The following is a 21,176-nucleotide window of genomic DNA, read 5'->3' as shown; positions in this document are numbered from 1 at the left end:
GACAGAGAAAGAGGCAGAGAGAGAGAGAGAATGGGCGTGCCAGGGCTTCCAGCCACTGCAGACGATTTCCAGACGCGTGCGCCCCCTTGTGCATCTGGCTAACGTGGGTCCTGGGGAACCGAGCCTCGAACCGGGGCTCTTAGGCTTCACAGGCAAGCGCTTAACCGCTAAGCCATCTCTCCAGCCCAATACCCCTTTTTTTAATGCAGACCCTCAACGCTTCGAAAAGTCCTGGAACTGACTTCTGTGCCCCTTTAAAATTTAAGCGGCTCTGAGCGAGGAACTGGGCCAGACCAAAAAAAAATAAAAAGAAAGAAGAAAGTACAGAAAACACTGACACTCTGCAAGAGGCGCCGGACTTCCTGCCCATCTCCAATTGGCTAAGGGTGTCTGGTCCCCCGTCGATGATTGGCTGCTGTGGCGCACTCGTCTCCCTCATTGGCTCCGGCGCCGTGGGCGTGGCCTGAGGCGTGGCGGGCCGCCCCCGGCTGCCTTGGTCTGGGTCGCTGAGCTCGGGTCCAGGACTCTAGGTAAGCGCAGCTCGGGGCCGGTCGCTCCCGGCACTTGTGGACCCGGGACCCCCTGGACCCCCGGGACCCCCGGGACTCCCAGGAACCCCGATGCTCACTTCTGGTTTCTCCACGCAGGGCGGGCCCGGGCGGAGGAGGCGTGGGGAGGCCCTTGCGGCCTGGAAGGCACAGGTCAGGCACCCTGGACCCCACTGTGTCCGGGGTCCTTCCAGCGCCCTGAGGTCAGCAAGGTACTGTCAGCCGCTCCTCTGCCCTGGGTGGACCGCCGCCCCCGCCCTCGGGCCCGTCTCCCGGGGTCCTTGCAGGCTCCGCCCCTTCCTCCTGCAGTGCCTTCTCCCAGATTGACTCCCCTCGCCACAGTCACCTTGGAAGCGAGACGTTTAATTATTTAAGTTGTATCAAAGTAACTTATGTATAATAAAAAAAAATCAGCTAGATTTTCTACTGGCAGCAACTCTCAGTTTGCAAATATTTTTGATTCGTCCACTCGGTAGCTTGAAGTGAGACAAGTCAATCTCTTGTCCTGTCATGTGTAGGCAATACCGTCCCCTTCCGGCAGAACACGCATAGACTTAGGAGAGGATATTAACACTTCTGCCTGCCAGCAGCTGCAGCTCAATATTTACACTTAAGTCATGTATTTTAAAAAAAAAAAAAAAAAAAAAAGGTAATGGCATTGGAGAAATAATAGTGAACAACATAGAAAATAACTCTTGAAGCTAGAGATGTTAGGTAATTTTCCCTAACTAAAGTAGTGGAACTCAGCCAAGAACCTGCCCTGAGTTGTGAAGTAAACCGAGTTTATCTATGTAAAATGCACACGCCTGCTCTAGGGTGTTTCCTATTATTGGTTTATACTTTCAATTACCTAATCAGTTAAAAAGGCATTTTGGGCTTAGAAACTGTTTTTACGGATGGTTTATTCATTTCATAAACATAAATTCAGCAGTGTACACATGACAGGCTCTGTTTAGGTGTTAAGGATACAGCAGTGCAAACTTACAAGATGAGTGAATAAATACTTCCAAGTGAGCCAATAAACTGACCCTGACATGTGGCCTAGGAAACAGTCAAAACTATATATATGTAATATATATAATGTATATTCACTTATCAAGTGAGCTTAGCTTTTATGTCCCAAGGGACGTTATTTCACATCTGCTTGTGACATACACCACTAAATGTGGAGGAAAGTGTCTTGGCACATTGGTGAATGATAAAAATGTCATGCTAGAGAAGTGGGCAGCAATGTGTAGGGCACAACGAGAGATCTGCTAGTTCTCGTACACTTTGATGGGCTACATAAATCAATTTGAGCGTCTAGGCAATGAGCTTCTGGCATTTGGGTTTTTTGTTTGTTTTGTTTTTGCACCTTGATAAATGTACAATTAAATACACTAGAGGAAGATTGGAGGCATTTGTGGCCCTTTTCTGGATACTGAGAATCCTCATTTCATGTGCCTTTAGTCTAGCTGGTGAATGGAGCATGATTACTATGAGAATAATAGAAAATCAGAACCAAATAAAAACTGGGCCAGGTGTGGTGGCACAACCTTTAATCCCAGCACTCAAGGAGAGGAGACAGAGGTAGGAGGATCGCTGTGAGTTCAAGGCCAGCCAGAGACTACATAGTGAATTCCAGGTCAGCCTGGGCTAGAGAAAGACCTTACCTTGTAAAACCAAAACATTTATTAAAAATTTCAAAATAAAAACTGGACTCCCAGAATCTGCTTCCTCTGTTAGGCAGGAGGTATGAGATGAAATAAAAGGCCAATACAGGGTCCAAAAGAAAGGTTATTCTTATGTCACTAACTATCATTTTTATTGATCTCTGTTCTGCTTTTTTTTTCTATTTTTCTTTTATTCTTCATAGTCATCAATACCTCTTTCTGGTTTTATTCATGTTTTGAGATGGTTGTGAAGAGAAACCATGGATCCTGCAAGACTGGTGGAAGCCGTTGTGGAAGAACTGGCCTGTCCCGTCTGCATGACACTCTTGAGGGAACCTGTGAGCATCACATGTGGCCATACCTTCTGCCGTAGCTGTCTTTCTGGACTCTGGGAGGTCCCAAGAGGACCCCAGAAGTTGGATTCCACCTGTCCCCTTTGCCGAGCTCCTGTACAGCCAAGGAGCTTGCGGCCTAATTGGCAGCTGGCCAGTGTTGTAGAAAAAGTCCGTCTGCTGGGTCTGTGTTCAGAGACAGGGATGGAAGGTGATGTGTGTAAGTTCCACAGTGAACAGCTGAAGATGTTCTGCAAAGAGGATGGCGTGATGGCCTGTGAGGCCTGTAGCCAGTCCCCAGAGCATAAGAACCACAGTGTTGTGCCCATGGAGGATGCTGCCTGGGACTATAAGGTAGTCCAGTCTTGCCTCTTCCCTTCACTTTTTCATCTCTATATCAAACATGTTGCAATCAGCTTTGCATTGCTGATAGAAGTCATCCAACCAAGAGCAGCTTGTGGATTAAAGATGTTTATTTTGGCTTACAGGCTCAAGGGGAAACTCCATGATGGCAGGGCAAACAATGGCATGAGCAGAGGATGGATATCACCCCCTGACCCACATGAGGTGGGCAACAGGAACAGGAGGGTGTGCCAAACAGTGGAAAAGGGAAACTGACTATAATACCCATAAGCCCACCCCCAACAATACACTACCTCCAAGAGGCCTTAATTCCCAAATCTCCATCAGCTGGGAACCTGGCATTCAGAACATGTAAATTTATGGAGGACATCTGAATCAAACCACCACATTCCACCCCGACCCCCATAAACTGATATCCATACATGATCCATACAATGCATTCAGTACAACTTTAAAAGTCCCCATAGTTTTTATCAACTCCACTGATGTTCATACATCATACATAGTATAGTCCGACATCTTTTAACTGAGCCATAATACCAAAAAATAACCTCACAAAAACCATAATGTCACAGAATAAACATTCACACTACAAAATATGGCTTTGGCCATAGCAAAGAAATACTCAAGCAATATATGATTTAAACAGGGCAAACACCAAACTCTAGCTCCAAGTCCAACAAGTGACAAGTCTCCAAGTCTGATAATTATATCTAGCAACAAGTCTCTAGAGTTTCAATTCTGCCCCTCCAGCTAGGCTACTCACAGTCCTGGAAAACTTCATCAGGGCTGGCAGCTTTTCTTAGCAGCCATCCCATGGTCCTGGCATCTCCCCTGGATCTCCACTGCAATCCACGGTTCATCCTCATGGCCCCATGGGGTCTTTGTGGAGGCAAACCTGCTTCACACTGCCCATGGCCATTTCCAAAACACAAGACAGTGTTGCGAACTCAATGACCCTCTCATTCCTGCATTTCTTATACTCCACAATACCAGGTAGGGTGCCAATTTGTTAATCCAGGGGAGAATAAAACAGACTTTAAAGAACAGGACACTTCTTCAGCACTCAGGCCCCTTCAAAAGAGTCTACATTCTTCCTGTTGCCCCAGTGCAGGTCAGCTAGCCCAATCTCAAAGGTTATAATCTCTCAGTTGCAGCTGAATGGGCAGCAGTTCACTCAAAGATTTTTTTTCTTTTTTCTATACCATATCCCTCTGCTCACACCAATTCATTTCTATACAAAGCAACCCTGCACAACTTCTCAGGACACAGGCATAACAGCAAGCTTCTCACACAAACACCTTCTAGCCCCATCCAAGCAAAGCTCTTTCTCATCCTCATAAGCCAAACCTCAGAGTCCCTAGTTCTTATTGCATTCAGGTCTTTCAACTCTGACCAGAATAGTCCATCAAGCTGTATTTACAGCACTTTAAGGTGTCTCTTAGGCCATGGTTTCAAATCCCTCCACATTCCTCTTGAAAATAAGCTCCAAGAGGCCAAAGCCACACAGGTGTCTAGCAGCAATCCCACTCCTCAGTACCATTTTACTGATGTAGTCAGGTTTGCATTGCCTGTAGAAATCATCTGACCAAGAGCAACTTGTGGGAAAAAGAGGTTTATTTTGGCTTACAGGTTCGAGGGGAAGCTCTATGATGGCAGGGAAAACAATGGCATGAGTAGACAGTGGACATCACCCCCTGGCCCGCATAAGGTGGACAACAGGAACAGGAGAATCTGCCAAACACTGGCAAGGGGAAACTGGCTATAACACCCGTAAGCCTACCCTAACAATACGCTGCCTCCAAAAGGTGTTAATTCCCAAATCTCCATCAGCTGGACACCTAGCATTCAGAACACCTAAGTCTATGAGGGACACCTGAATCAAACCACCATAACACCCAACCGTAATTCCTTAGGCTGCCGATATCAACAGATCTCTGAATATAATCTACTGAGTTCTATCTTTTCTGAATTCATGACCTTTGATTTCTACCAATGAACCACCTATGTGACCTTCTTGGATTTCTTTCTCTTCTACTTCCTCCCCACCCACTTTCCAAATCCCAACATAGAATTGCCTAATAACAAAAAGACGTTTTCAGTATTGAAACTTTGAGGGGACCGTGTTTTAGTTTGGATTTCTGGATGTCTTGGATGTATCAAGACCTGAAGACATCCCCTTGCAATGTCATACATTTGACATTGAGTGAGTCATTTTAACCTCATCATTTTTAAGACAAGTTAGAGATTTAGAAATTTGGCATTAATATCATTTATTTTGGAGCTAGAACAAACCATAAGGGGTCACTTAGGATTGAGTTCCCAATGCCAGGTCTGCTTAAGCACTATGAATACATTAAAGCAGCATCTTTGTTCTCATGTCTCTTTTGACTTCAGGTTAAGTTGGTTGAAAGAAGACAAAAGAGTAAAACCTGGGTTTTGCTCTGTGGACAGGGCTCTTCTCTTTATCTCCCAAGTCCATTTTACCCCACTTTGTGAAAGTCATTTCTGTTGCATCTTCTTTTCCTTTTTTCTTAAAAAAAAAGATATGCTTTTTATTTATTTATTTGCAAGGAGAGAGAGAGAGAGATAGGCATGCCTGGGCCTCCAGCCATTGCATATGAACTCCAGCCACATGTTTCACTTTGCGCATGTGCCTTCACATGGGCACTGGGGAGTCAAACCCAATTGATAGGTTTTGCAGGCAACCATCTTACCTGTTCCTTCTTTATATCTGCCCTTGTCAGCTTCCAGCATTCAGGCTTCTTGCTCTTTTCTTGGATGTTTATGCTGACACATTGTAATAACCATTATTACAGTTATTTAGTGATCAATGATCTTGTCCTATCCTAATGTTTTTCTTCGAGTTAAGATTAGGGGGCAAAAAGAAAGAGAAAAAAAGCCAGGCATTATGGTGCATGCATGTAATCCCAGAACTCAGGAGGCAGAGATAGGAGATCACTGTGAGTTCAAGCCACCCTGAGACTACATAGTGAATTCCAGGTCAGCCTGGGCTAGAGTGAGACCCTACCTCATAAAGAAAAAAAAAAAAAGAAAGAAAGAAAGATTAGAGGACAAGAATGTAAGACAAATCCCCTGAGCTAGCTTTTCTCTCAACAAGATAAATGGGTAAAACATTAAAAGTGAATCTCGCCTGGCATGGTGGTGCATGCTTCTAATCCAGGATCACCATGAGTTGGACATAGTGAATTCCAGGTCAGCCTGGGCTAAAAAGCAAGACCCTATCTCAAAAAAACCAAAAGACAAGCCGAGTGTGGTGGCGCACGCCTTTAATCCCAGCACTCGGGAGGCAGAGGTAGGAGGATCTCTGAGAATTCAAGGCCACCCTGAGACTACATAGTGAATCCCAGGTCAGCCTGAGCCAGTGAGACCCTACCTCGAAAAAAAAAAAAAAAAAAAGAAAGAAACCAAAAGACAAAAATATAGTGGATCTTTACTTTGAGAGTATCTGAAGTTCTAACAAGCTCCCAATCAGTGTTTACCCTGCTGACCCTGGACCACACTGTCCACAGCAAGGTTCTGGGAGACCATAGAGAACAAGATAGATCAGAAAAGAAGGCTTAAGTAGGAAAGTCCAACATGTTCTTTTCATAGAAAAGTTGGAGATGGACATTTTCTTCTACTTCAAGTACACTTTGGAGACTGTGGGAGTTAAGATGGTTCTCAGCCCACAGCTCTACCCTGGGGGTCATGAGGACAGGCTGTGCCCTCTGTGGCATTCCCTTTTCTCTCAGCACTTACTCTGGCCTGTTTCCTGAAGGACATTGTTTTTCTTGTCACCAACCAACAAGAGGAAGCCTCTTTTTCAGATGAAGTGGCCTCATGAACTTTGTGTCTCTTGCAGTGGAAACTCCATGAGGCTCTGGAACGTCTGAGGAAAGAGCAAGAAGAGGCCTGGAAGCTGGAAGTCAGTGAGAGGAAACGAGCCGACAACTGGAAGGCAGGTTGCCACATGAAAAAAAAAAAAGTTTGTGTCATTCATCTGTAGAGGGGCTTCAAGAGAAACTAAAGTCCTAACTCTGGCTTTCCTTTTTCCTTAGGCCATGTAACTTTTCAGTTTCAGCATGCAGATTGTGATGTAATAATGACCCCATGTCCTCATATGAGTAAAGTGTGTGCCTCACAAGCACATTAACTCATGGGAGTGACTTGCATAATGGCAAAAAGACATAGTTTCTGTTTCACATTCCCTAATGAAACATAGTTGCTAAGAGTTCGTTTATCAAAATGTTAGAAAACTACTTCTGAAATACATTTAAAGCCAATAACTATGAAACTCTCTGGATCGAGAGAAAGTGATGTCAAAGTGATCTAAAATAGTACATTGAACATAAAAAAATGCTAGAGAAAACAAAAACATTCTAACTGCATAGTCAAGTTACACCATGCTAGAAACTATATACATAACATATCTGGTTGAGATTCTGAAAATGAAAAGTAATCCAGATCCAATGAGACCAAGATGACATCCTGATGCAGGGTGTTGTGGGGCGTGCCTATAATCCCAGCATTTAGGAAACAGAGACAGGAGGATTGCTACAATTTCAAGACCAGTTTGGTCTGCATAGCAAACTCTAGACCAGCCATAGCAAGACCTACCTTGCCTAACGAAAAAACTAATAGCAATCATAATAGTAATAATTAATAATACCTGAATTCTACTTTCATCAGTAAGAGTGGTACATTTTGAGTGCCTTGAATTCAAAAGTGATCCAAAAAATGGGTTGCAAAATGCAAGCACACTAAAAGTATTTTATAAAATTACCTTCAGGCTATGTATATAATATGTATATGAAATGTAAAAAAATCACATGTTTAGACTTGGGACCCATTCTCAACATACTCAGGTTCCGGCTTCGCAGTAGAGGACCAAGACTGGCAGTTTCTTGGGCCCAGGGTCTCATTTAATACCAGAATAGAGCATGAGCTGAACAAAAAAGGAGGGAAGCTTTGGATCCAGGGGCTCAGACAGCTTCCTGCCTCGAGATTTTATTGTAAAGGGGGAGATGGAAGAAAGGGGGAGGAAGAGAGGAGGAGAGAAAGGGGGTGGGTACTAGAAAGAGGAAAGGAAGATTAGAGAGGGAAAAGAGGGGAGAAAAAGAGAGGCTGCACTTGGCCTGGATCTAGAAAATCTGAAAGAAAGTCAGTGAGGGCCAAGGCGAGGGTTTTATGGAGAAACTGCCCTGTGAGGGAGAGTCCTTGGGCAGTGTGCCCAGAGGGGGTCCTGGGCACGAAGTGGTCTTCTCTCTCAGCCCAGAGGCACCATCAGTGACCACACCAGGAGGGGGAACCAGAGTAGTAGCAGGTCTAGCATGACCAGGTGTGGCGGGGGGGAGGGATGGGTAAGAACTCTGGGAATACGTGTGTATGTGTTCCAAAATAAATATTAATACTTCTGGTCCTCCCCGTCTCATGTAAGAGAGTACTCTACCTAAAGAAGGAAACCAGTATCAGCCGTGCCCTGGGGCTATGGGGCATATCTTTTATCTTTGCTCGTATAACGCCCAGTACACAGTTCCACCCAAAACATCTCATGGTGAATGTCTGAGTACGTGCCGGCATCCTTAACTCTCGGCGGTCCTCCCGCTAACACTAACGTTGCAGACTCCGATCTTGACTCCATAGGTGCAGGTGGAGACGAGAAAGCGGACTATCGTACAGGAGTTTGAGAAATACAGGCAGTTACTAAAGAGACAGCAGCTTGCGGGGAGGCAGGTGGAGGTGGAGGCAGCTGCCGCACTGGCCAGCCTAGAGGAAGAAGAGAGGGAGACGACTCGGAAGCTGGAGCTGAGTCGTGACGAGCTCACCCGGCAGAGCCAGGCCCTGTGGAGGATGATCGCAGAGCTAGAAGAGAGGTCCCAGCGGCCCGTCCGCTGGATGCTGCCGGTGAGTAGCGGCCCTGCCTGGGAAGCCTGAGCGAGAGCTGTCAATGGCGTGAGATCCATCCCCGAAGGACTGGCTGCTCCTGCTTCTGCCCAGCCGCCAAGGACCCCATATGCCCCCCAGCTAATATTCTCTGTTCCCTCTTCCCTCTTCTAGTGGATGACCTGGCCTCTGTCCCCAGCTAGAGATAGGAAAACAGCAGGTGCTCTGGAAGGGTGGTGGCGTTTCAGCCCCACCCCTGGAGTCTTGAGAAGGGGCCCCCGAAGTTGTTCAGCCAGGTCTGCTCTGTGGTCCTCCCACAGGCTCCTGCCCCTGTAGACCCACACTGCTTCCCTCCAGCCTTGGCATGTCTGTCTCTGAGAAACCCTATTCCAGAGTCAGTGTCTGGTCCCTCCGAACATAGTCACGTGCTGCATTTTTCTCTTCTAGGGTGTTCAGGAAGCCTTAAACAGGTATGTGCCAATCCTCAGAACCTCCAGACAGCCTTACAGGGCATAAAGGAGCCTGTCCAGGGCCAGAAGTGGAGAAGGGATGTAGACTGGTTCCTACAGAAAGCAGATGCTGAATCAGTCTCCTCCCTCCTAGACTCTTATTGGCTGAATACTCTGCTGAGCTCTCTTCTCCTTCTTCATACTTCATCAAACGCATTTCTGCTCTTACCAATAAGAATTTCAACTAACATCCATAAAATAGATCATTTCCAATAAATGACCCAAGGAAAGAAAACAGCCTCCTGTGGCCTCCAGCTCTGAGTGTGAGCCTTTCTCCTCGACAGCACTCCTCTTCCTCTCCAGCTGTCACAGCACACCTAACCCTTGCCACAGCATGGGGACGCAGAAGTTCTTGTCTCTGTGTCACAAACAGACAATCATCAATTACACCTCTGCTCTGCTGAGCAGAGGTGCTGTATTGTCCCTGGACAAGCCACTCTTCCCTGAACTAAGGAAAGGTCCCATGTGGCAGACCCGGGACTCCTGGACCCAAAGATCACCTTCCTCTGCAGGAACGAATCTTGGAGCCTGCAACGGCCAGAGCCAGTCTCTCTGGAGCTGAAGACAAATTGTCTCGTGCTGGGACTGAGAGAGATCCTGAAGACATACGCACGTAATGGATCCTGGGAGACGGTGATGGGCAGTGGGAGGGCTGCCTTTAATTGAGATGAAAACAACTCAGTGCTTTCTAGGTAACTGTCTGGTAGCATTATCCCACCCGTCGCTGAGAAATCTGTGGCTGCATTTATCGAGGGACCTCCCACGAGCCCCTTACTCATTGTCAGTGTTACCAACCAGGATCTTTTTCCACAGTGGATGTGTGCCTGGATCCAGACACAGCTTATTCCCGCCTCATCGTGTCCGAGGACAGAAAGAGTGTACGCTACGGAGACACCCAGCAGGACCTGCCCGACAACCCGGAGAGATTTTACCGCTATAACATTGTCTTGGGAAAACAGTGCATCTCTTCAGGCCTGCACTACTGGGAGGTAGAGGTGGGAGACAGGTCTGAATGGGGCCTGGGAGTGTGTAAGGAAGATGTAGACCGGAAGGAGGTGGTCTATTTATCCCCCCACTATGGATTCTGGGTAATAAGGCTGAGGAAGGGGACTGAGTACCGGGCAGGCACTGATGAATACCCTCTCCTGTCCTTGCAAGTCCCTCCACATCGGGTAGGAATCTTCCTAGATTACGAGGCCCATCATATCTCCTTCTACAATGTGACTGACAGTGGCTCCCACATTTTCACTTTCCCCCACTGTCCCTTCCCTGGGCGCCTCCTTCCCTATTTCAGTCCCTGCTACAGCATTGGCATCAACAACACTGCTCCCCTGACCATTTGCTCCCTGGATGGGGAGGACTAGGACAGCCAACATCCTAATCAGAGCCCTTGGAATCTGGCACACAGGGCTGTTGGAAGATGCTACCAATGACAAGCATCCCCTTTATTCAAGCCCTGAACCCAGAGATTCCTCTGCTTGTCACTGTAGTCTGTTGCTACCATGCATTGAAAAGCAAAACCCAGTCAGAAAAGCATTTGCAATGCTGCATTTCCCATGATAGTGAAAGGGCTGTGTCCATCCTGCTGCCCACGTGCCTCCTCCCTGGTTCCTAACTAGTGCGTAATTAAGTCAGTGATGAGGATGCATTGGATGCAGACTTCAGAACAGCTTTTAAGTGGAGTTTTCCAGTTGGGGGAGGGAAGAGAATGCTATTTATGTATGTATGTTGCCCATAGACTCAGGTGTTTTATTAAGCTTGTAACTTGGGTCTCCAGCTGCCTGGCTGGAGGAGGTGTCACTGGGGGTGGATCCTGGATTCCAGCCCGATCGTGTCCCTGGGGGTGGATCTGAATTGCAGCCCAAAGGTGTGTGCAGAGCAGTTTGAGCTCTGGGTTCATGCTTGCTACATTTTGGTGATTGCTGTCTTTTTGGTGGTTTCTCTCTATGTGGGTCTGTGAAAGGGGGCCAGCTTCTTCTGCCATGGATGGGGCTTCTGAATTTGTAAGCTGAAATAAACCCGTTCCTCCCATGAAGTGTGTTTGGCTGGGGTGTTCATCCCGGCATTGTGGAGCTGAGGGCAGCATCCCTGCTGCCCACGGTAGTGCCATAATCAAGGCAGTGACGAGGGCAAATTGGGTGCAGACTTCAAAAAAGCTTTCAAGTGGAGGTTTCCAATGCAGCAAGAGAATGATGTGCATATACAGATCTGATTGTCACGCTAAGGCCATCTGAGGCTGGTGTTACTGACCAAACTCTGGTCACGCCCTTCTTCCCTCCTCACTAGAGAAACACTGTGTCATTCAGAACACAAAACTTGCCCAGGCCACACAGTATGCCTCCCTGCCCTCCACTGCCCCTGCCCCCAAGAATGAGCAAATGGAACACTGCTCTGAGACGTGGAGGAGACCTTGTCCTGGCCTACCGCTTCTCTCAGGGGCAGGTTCAAAACACTCATGAGCCATAGTTTTAATTTTTACTTTATGGATGTGGAGACTAAAACAGCCTTAAGTTATTACTTACAAATCTTCAGCAGATAAGAGATTTTACAAATTAAAAATGGGGTGTTACAACATACCAAAATCTCTGGGACACAATGAAGGCAGTTCTAAGAGGTAAATTTATAGCCTTAAGTGCCTATATTAAGAAATTAGAAAGGTCACAAGTAAATGACCTAATGCTTCACCTTAAAGCCTTGGAAAAAGAAGAACAAGGCAAACCAAAAATCAGTGGACGGGAAGAAATAACAAAGATTAGGGCAGAAATTAATGAAATAGAAACAAAAAAAATCCAAAGAATTAATGAAACAAAGAGTTGGTTCTTTGAAAGGATAAACAAGATTGATAAACCCTTAGCAAATCTGACCAAAAGAAAGAGAGAAAAGACAAAAAATATAAAAATCAGAGATGAAAAAGGTAACATCACAACAGATTCCAGAGAAATTCAAAAAATCATAAGGACATACTATAAAAGCATATACTCCACAAAGTATGAAAATCTGAAAGAAATGGATGCTTTCCTTGATTTATATGACCTACCTAAATTAAATCAAAATGAGATTAATCACTTAAATAGACCTATAACAAACATGGAGATCTGAACAGTTATCAATAATCTCCCAACTAAAACAAGCCAGGCCCAGATAGATTCCCTGCTGAATTTTACCAGACCTTTAAGGAAGAGCTAACACCATTGCTTCTTAACTTTTCCAGGAAATAGAAAAAGAAGGAATTCTACCAAACTCCTTCTATGAGGCCAGCATCACCCTGATACCAAAACCAAGCAGAGGTAGAACAAAAAAAAAGAAAATTACAGACCAATCTCTCTCATGAACATAGATGCAAAAATTCTCAACAAAATATTTGCAAACAGAATACAAGAGTATATCAAAAAGATCATTCACCCTGACCAAGTAAGCTTTATCCCAGAGATGCAGGGATGGTTCAATATACACAAATCTATAAATATAATACATTATATAAATGGGTTGAAGGACAAAAATCACATGATCATCTCATTAAACGCAGAGAAAGCATTTGACAAAATCCAACAACCCTTCAGGATAAAAGTCCTACAGAGACTGGGAATAGAAGGAACATGTCTCAATATAATAAAAGCTATTTTTGACAAGCCTACAGCCAACATATTACTAAATGGGGAAAAACTGGAAGCTTTTCCACTAAAATCAGGAACAAGACAAGGGTGTCCACTGTCCCCACTTTTATTTAACATAGTTTTGGAAGTCTTAGCCATAGCAATAAGGCAAGAGACACACATAAAAGGGATAGAAATTGGAAAGGAAGAGATCAAGTTGTCATGATTTGCAGATGACATGATTCTATACATAAAGGACCCTAAAGTCTCTACTTGCAAACTGTTAGAGCTGATCAAAACCTACAGCAATGTAGCAGGATACAAAATAAATACACAGAAATCAGTAGCCTTCATATATGCTAAAACAAACACACAGAGGATGAAATCAGGGAATCACTCCCATTCACAATTGCATCTAAAAAAATAAAATACCTTGGAATAAACCTAACCAAGGGAGTAAAGAATCTCTACAATGAGAACTTTAAAACAAGCAAGAAATTGCAGAAGACACTAGAAAGTGGAGAAACATCCCTTGTTCCTGGATCAGAAGAATCAATATTGTGAAAATGGCAATATTACTGAAAGCAATCTACACATTTAATGCAATCTCTATCAAAATTCCAAAGGCATTCTTCATGGAAATAGAAAAAACAATCCAAAAATTCATTTGGAATCACAAAAAAACTCGAATATCTAAAATAATACTGACAAACAAAAATAAGGCTGGTGGTATCACTATACCTGATTTTAACCTATACTACAGAGCCATAGTAACAAAAACAGCATGGTACTGGCACAAAAACAGACATGTAGATCAGTGGAACAGAATAGAGGACCCAGATGTAAGCCCAGGTAGCTATAGCCACCTGATATTTGATAAAAATGCCAAAAATACTCATTGGAGAAAAGACAGCCTCTTCAGCAAATGGCTTTGGGAAAACTGGATGTATATCTGCAGAAAGATGTAAATAGATTCTTCTCTCTTGCCATGCACAAGAATTAAGTCCAAATGGATTAAAGACCTTAACGTCAGACCTGAAACTCTGAAGCTGCTAGAGGAAAAAGTAGGGGAAACCCTTCAACATATTGGTCTCGGCAAAGACTTTCTGAATACAACCCCAATTGCTCAGGCAATGAAACCACAGATTAATCACTGGGACCTCATGAAATTACAAAGATTTGCACTTCAAAGGACACAGTGAAAAAAGCAAAGAGGCACCCTACAGAATGGGAAAAAATCTTCGCCAGCTATATATCTGATAGAGGATTAATATCTAGGATATACAAAGAACTCAAAAAGTTAAATAATAAGAAATCAAGCCAATCAAAAAATGGGCTTTGGGGCTAAGTAGAGCATTCTCAAAGGAAGAAATACAAATGGCATATAAGCATCTAAAAAAATGTTCTATGTCACTAGTCATCAGGCAAATGCAGATTAAAACTACATTGAGATTCCATCTCACTCCTGTCAGATTGGCCACCATCATGAAAACAAATGATCATAAATGTTGGCGGGGATGTGGAAAAAAAGGAACCCTTCTACACTGTTGGCGGGAACGCAATATGGTCCAGCCATTGTGGAAATCAATGTGGAAGTTCCTAAAACAGCTAAAGATTGATCTATCATATGACCCAGCTATAGCACTCCTAAGCATATATCCTAAGGACTCATCTCATTGCCTTAGAAGTACGTGCTCAACCATGTTTATTGCTGCTCAATTTATAATAGCTGGGAAATGGAACCAGCCTAGATGTCCCTCAACTGATGAGTGGATAATGAAGATGTGGCACATTTATACAATGGAGTTCTACTCAGCAGTAAAGAAAAATGAAGTTACGAAATTTGCAGAAAAATGGATGGATCTGGAAAGGATTATACTAAGTGAAGTAACCCAGGCCCAGAAAGCCAAGCGCCACATGTTCTCCCTCATATGTGTATCCTAGCTACAGATGATTGGGCTTCTGCGTGAAAAGGAAAATACTTAGTAGCAGAGGCCAGTAAGTTAAAAGGGAGATATAAAGGGAAGAGAAAGAAAGGGAGGAGGGTACTTAATAGGTTTGTATTGTATATATGTAAGTATAATGATTGAGTTGGGGAGGTAATATGATGGAAAATGGAATGTCAAAGGGGAAAGTGGGGGGGGGGAAGGTATTACCATGGGATTTTTTTTTATACTCATGGAAAATGTTAATAAATATTAAATTAAAAAAGCAAAAAAATGGGGTGTTAGCTCAATCCACAAAGCACTTGCTTTACACGCATGACAACAGGAGTTTGATCCCGAGGGCCCACATAAATAAAATGAGTATTAGCATGTACCTGGAATCCCAGAAGTGAGAAGCCAAATACAGGTGAACCCCTAGAATTCCCTGGCCAGCCAGTCTAGCCAACTTGGCAAGCCCCAGGCCAGTGAAAGACCCTGTCTAAACATAAAGTTTTAAAAAGCATGGAACTGGACTGGGGCAATGGCTCACAGTTAACTGTGCTCCCAAAGCCTGTCAACCCTATGTTCAGTTCTCTGGTATCCATGTGAAGCCAGATGCACAAAGCGGCACACGCATCTACAGTTCATTTGTGGCAAGAGGACCTAGTACGTCCATACAGTCTCCCTCCCTCCCCTCTCTCCCCCTCCTCACTCTCTTGTCAATTTTTTTAATTATTTTTGTTGTTGTTATTTTAATTTATTTATTTGAGAGTGACAGACAGAGAGAGGAAGAGGCAGAGAGAGAGAGAGAGAGAGAGAGAGAGAGAATGGGTGCGCCAGGGCCTCCAGCCACCGCAAATGAACTCCAGACGCGTGTGCACCCTTGTGCATCTGGCTAAGGTGGGTCCTGGGGAATCAAGCCTTGAACCAGGGTCCTTAGGCTTCACAGGCAAGTGCTTAACTGCTAAGCCATCTCTCCAGCTCACTCTCTGTCTCTTAAATAAATAAAAAGCATGGGACAACAGGTAGCCTTTTGGCTTCAACATACACACACACTCACACATATTATTATGCACATATATTCAAGAATTTCATAAAAAATGTAAAATGGAGCCAGGCGTGGTGGTGCATGCCTTTGAGCCCAGCACTCGGGAGGCAGAAGTAGGAGGATTACTGTGAGTTCGAGGCCACACTGAGACTACATAGTGAATTCCAGGTCAGCCTAAGCTAGAATGAGACCCTACCTCAAAAAAAAAAAAAAGAAAGAAAGAAAAGTAAAATGGGGCTGGAGAGATGGCTTAGCGGTTAAGGCATTTGCCTGCAAAGCCAAAAGACCTTGATTCAGTTTCCCAGGACCCATGTAAGCCAGATGCACAAGGTAGCACATTCATCTGGAGTTCATTTGCAGTGGCTGGAGGCCCTGGCACATACATTCTTTCTCTCATTCTCACTCTGTGTCTGCCTCTTTCTCTCTTGTGCTCTCTCAAAAAAATAAATAATTTTTTTAATGTGAAATTTTTTTTTATTCAAATGAGACAGTGTCACAGGTCTGCATGCCTTTAATTTCATTTGGATCTGCAACATCTCTTGTGTTTGAGAGGTTTCAAGTAGCCTCCATGGAAAATTGAGTGTAGTCTGGCTTATAATGATGTATTCTTCTACCTTGTAGGGTTGGGATAAAGATACTAGAGTCATCTCATAACTTTGCTCTTTTCAGAAAAAGGAAGAAAGCAAACCACGGCTTCCACATGTGGTGACCATTTTACCTCACAGTGTTTAACCGGCTCTTCACAGCACTACCTTGAGAACGAGCAATAAAAGGAGAGAGGTTTCCACCAATTGCTTGGCAAGAAGTGGGCTTGCGAGTCAAAGACCTGGTCCTGGGAAAGGGATGAGCTGACATGTATTATAGGACTCTGTGGCTCTGTGTGGGCATTCCCCAGCAAACAGTGTTGAGGAATAGGTCATTAACACTCATTTAAACCCAGAATGTACTAAGGAGTTAAGTGGTCTGAAATATAATGTATTCTGGTTTCATTTGTCTATAATTTATTAACATGCAAGGTTGTCTATAATTTATTAATTTATGTGCAAGGTTGTCTATAATTTATTGATTTACATGTAACAGTTGTTAGAAGAATTACAAAGTTAAATAAATCTGCAGTTTATTCATATTCTTAAGACCAATGAATATTTTTTTAATTATTTATTGATTTTTTTCATTAAAAGATTGTACTCTTATATCCCCTCTCCAGCCCCTCTTCCACTGAGGGTCCTTCTCAGTGGGGTCATTAGTATTTATTGTGGGATACTGAAGGCCTCAATCAGACTCTTAGGGTGGTGCCTCAGGCTAATACCACCTACCCTGAGGCTCTTACAATCTTTCCACTCATTCTTCCACCATGTTCCCTGAGCCTTGGTGGTTGTATTAAAATTCTAATTTTGTGTTGAATTCTCTGTAGCCTCTGCATCTCTGTTTTGAGGACATTTGAGTGACCACAGTGTCTATCATCATCGCCCTGGAACTGGTTTTCAGGCTAGCAGTGAGAGCAGTAACCATGTCACCACTTCCTCTGCAGTGACTCCTGGGCCCTGGCAATTGTGATGGAGGTGAAGTCTCGTGGTAGGCAGTTGGCTATTTTCCTTATACTAATGGAGTTTGGCTCTCCCCAGTATTCTCTACCATCTATAATATAAAGAAGATTCTCCAACCAAAAGCAAGAGTAGCTTGGATTAAAGGGGATAAGGATAGTTATTTGAGAGACTCATTGATGGGTATCCCCACTCTTCTTAGCCAAAGAGCAATGAAGGCTCTCTTGAATGTATTGGTTTCCTATCCTTGCTAACCTGGCTTGGTTCCTGGTACCAGGTATGAGTCCTCCCCCACTGAGTGTGTCTCACGTCCAATCTGAGAACGGTTGGTTGCCCACATAGGCTGTGTGCCACTCTGGCACAGGTGTGTACTTCCTGCCTGGCTGGTTGATTTTTGAATCTCTCAGGATCACCTGCTTATTCACATTCTTGGCAACTATTATCCCCCAACAGCTCCCATAGCAGTCCAGTGCTGTGAGGGATAGCCAGGAGGAAAACGTTTTTCTCTCTGTGTTGCAGCATAAACCAATGGATTTTTAGGGACAATCTTAAGAGTGAAGACTTTTCTGCATAGGGTAGTTGATTTTATACTTCCCTCCTAAGAACTGCATGAAGCCAAGTTTCACCATTCTACTTCAGTCTGAAACACTGTATGTGTTAAATGCTTTTTAAGTGTTTAAATGCTTATAATCAAAACAAAACAATGTTTATTTTTCTGCCTGAGGGGCAGTAAACACTAGATAATACTGAATTATCCTATAATTTAAAAAAAAACTATGTTGATGTGTACTTTCTTTTTTTGTAACATTCAAAAGTGATGCCTCCCAGGAGGAGGCAAGAAGTCCTGTTGAGGGTGAAGTTCCTGTCGTCTTCCTCCTGTCACACAGAGTGACCTCTCCGACCTGCTGTGAGGGATCGGTCCTATGAAACAGACCAACTCTGTCCCACCTTGTTTTACTCACAGAGAGGCTGACAGATGCAGGTCCTGCACTTTGAAGGGAGTAACACTGAAAGAATAAACCAACTGAATCCTGGAAAAGGAGGAGACAAAGGGTTAAGTCCTTGGCTTTGAAACTCTCCCAGGAAATACAGACTTCTTCCCAGAAATACAGATTGATTGTAACATCTTAAAATCCAAACATTGGATGAGGGTCAGTTATGACTGTTGAGCTCTAGCTAGATGAGCATGCTTTGAGTTTGCTGTGGTGAGGGTGTGACTGTATCCGCAGGTTATCAGAAGGAGCGGGAGTTCTGTCTGGGGGTAGCTATGGCAGGGAACAAGTACACATGGGGACGTATATAGTTCAATAAAGAATGGGGTATCAGGCTGATGAGATGGCTTAGTGGCTAAGGTGCTTGCCTACAAAGCCTCAAGACCCAGGTTCTACTCCCCAGAACACCTGGGTAAGCCAAATGCACATAGTGGTGCATCCATCTGGACTTCATTTGCAATGGCTAGAGGCCCTAGTGTACCCATTCTCATTTTCTCTCTCTGTAAAATTTTTAAGAAAAAGAATGTACTACCATAAGAATGCCAACATGAATGAAAAAGACATGTGTCAGGGGAACCATCCCAATGGATATACTTGGAAGAAATTCGTTTTGAATGCCAGTGAGACCACAGCTTCTTAAACTTTTTCTACTTGTGACCCTTCTTCACCTGAAAAACTTTCATGTGACCCCCAAATTCATAGTTATATGAAATAGGTATATAAACCATTTTCTGATAACAATTCATAAGAAAATTTATTTTAAAACCATGCTTTAGTATACATACAATTTTACCATTTATCAAAATGAAAGCAAATTTTCACACTGATGAGATAGGTAGGCTTGCTGATTTTCACATAAAGAATTAAATCTTGACTGGATATTTGATAATGCATGATATAAACGACCTTCAACACTTTTCAAAAGGTGATCTATATTTTGAGTTTGTGATTGTCATCACTGAGATGTCACTTGTTGCAGTCAGGTTCACATAGTTGGTAGAAATCACCCAACCAAGAGCAGCTTTCGGGAGTGGGGTGTTATTTTGACTTACAGACTCGAGGGGAAGCTCCATAATAGCAGGGGGAAATGATAGTATGAGCAGAGGGTGGACATCATCCCCTGGCCAAAATAAGGTAGACCATAGCAACAGGAGAGTGTGCCAAACACTGGCATGGGGAAACTGGCTATAGCACCCAAAAGCCCGCCCCCAACAACACACTCCCTCCAGGAGGCTTTAATTTCCAATTGCCTGGGAACCTAGCATTCAGAACACCTAAGTTCATGGGGGACACCTGAATCAAACCACCACATCACTCATATAAATGTGATGTACAAAAATGGAAAAAGTAGGTTTAGGGCCATTTCAGAAATTTTTGGAAGTATTCAGACAACATAAGTTTAAATCTGATTCAAACCACCATGACTGTTTATGAAACTCAAGTCAGCAAGTCAAGCAGAACACTTTAAAATCAAATATTCTAAATATAAATAAAGTCAAATATTAATACTGAAGAATAATGATGAGAAATAGTTGTCTCTGTTATCTGTAATTAAATTATTATAGTTCCGTGAAAGTAGTAAACTTTGCATGTACAGTAAAAAACATTGCAAGTCACAATAGAAAATAGTCTAAAGTCTGAGTCTAGGGATTTCTGGCAGCCTTTGGCAGCACATGATGTGATGAACATGCACAATGCAAAATGTGTATATTGTATGTTCAGAACCAAGGCTGCAGTGAAGTCATGTGATAAAAGCAAGTAAGAAGTGCCAGAAACATCTCAGATTCCTTAGCATTTGATTTTGAATTAATGTTTGGTTCTGAGCATTAGGAAACCTTTTATTGCTTCCAGATTTCCTATGATCCTTATATTTGGTTACACAATTTCATGTGGTTTCACTATCCACAGTTTAAGAAGCTAGAAACTAGGCAATACCTTGATTGCTTTACATCAGATTGTGTTATGGATAAAATATGACTAAATGAATATATTCAGTTATTCAGTCTGTCTATAGAAGAAAAATATGTGACTTTTTCTTTCTAAATATATAAATCTTTTGTCCAGAGTAATAAAAGAATGTATACTATTTGGACTTGTAAGAACCACACCAAAAATCCCCTTATGTGGAGAGAGATTCTCACAAACACTGAGACGTGTATTGATACCAGCCAATTAATGAAATCTCTCTCCAGTCATTTGTAAATCAGTACGCTAACTGAGCGGAGATTGCATTAGCCATATTGGGCAAAAATTATAGACCTTAAAGGATTAGGTCAGGGAATTCACTAAACTGTAACAATAACAGAGGAAGGTGAGAAACTAATATCAGAGCAGCCACATAAATCATTAAAAATGTCCAGTTCTCAGCAATAAGTTACAAGCTGTACAATGAACTTGTATGTCATATAGACTGTTTCACTCTGGAAAAGAAGAAATTACTTCCCAAAGATGATTATATTATTAGTCTGATATCAAAGGTAAACAAACACATGATGAAGTTTGAAGTGAAGTATTTGCCCCATTTTACTGCCCCTTGTCACTGTTACGATGGTTCTCTAGATGTTGGATGTATGGAGCAGAAATATAGAGAAGATATATCTTCTCAAACACAATGCACATTTTAAAGCCTGTTTTCCATAGATTACACATTCCTGTATTCTACTGAAAATGTCATTTCTTGACAATTACTTCTGGGTTCCATTTTGGAGAATAAATATTCTCTTCTTCGTGATTTTATAGGAGTGACTTTTTTCCATTTCATACTAATTTTGTGCGGACTTACAG

The 21,176-nt window shown here is 43.2% G+C and overlaps 1 protein-coding gene across 5 annotated transcripts; it reads left to right on the top strand.

Annotated features, from left to right (window-relative positions):
- Positions 1–470: 470 nt before the first annotated feature.
- Positions 471–11,325, top strand: Trim68 (tripartite motif containing 68). 5 transcript variants are annotated; one of them, XM_045145304.1, is made up of 7 exons: positions 471–530; positions 2,404–2,886; positions 6,761–6,856; positions 8,542–8,802; positions 9,229–9,251; positions 9,803–9,903; positions 10,104–11,325. In XM_045145304.1, the coding sequence occupies exons 2-7, from the start codon at positions 2,461–2,463 to the stop codon at positions 10,652–10,654; spliced, it is 1,458 nt and encodes a 485-aa protein (XP_045001239.1). In that variant the 5' UTR covers positions 471–530; positions 2,404–2,460; the 3' UTR covers positions 10,655–11,325. The 5 variants fall into 5 exon arrangements, with proteins under 5 accessions (XP_045001239.1, XP_045001242.1, XP_004651029.2 ...); XM_045145307.1 differs by having other exon boundaries at positions 476–530; positions 2,442–2,538; XM_004650972.2 differs by having other exon boundaries at positions 476–530; positions 2,442–2,886.
- Positions 11,326–21,176: the final 9,851 nt, after the last annotated feature.

The sequence above is a fragment of the Jaculus jaculus genome, chromosome 3, assembly GCF_020740685.1.
Source record: "Jaculus jaculus isolate mJacJac1 chromosome 3, mJacJac1.mat.Y.cur, whole genome shotgun sequence".
Classification (NCBI taxonomy): domain Eukaryota; kingdom Metazoa; phylum Chordata; class Mammalia; order Rodentia; family Dipodidae; genus Jaculus; species Jaculus jaculus.
Note: the sequence above shows the minus strand (reverse complement) of the source record. Positions and strands in the feature narration are given on the sequence as shown.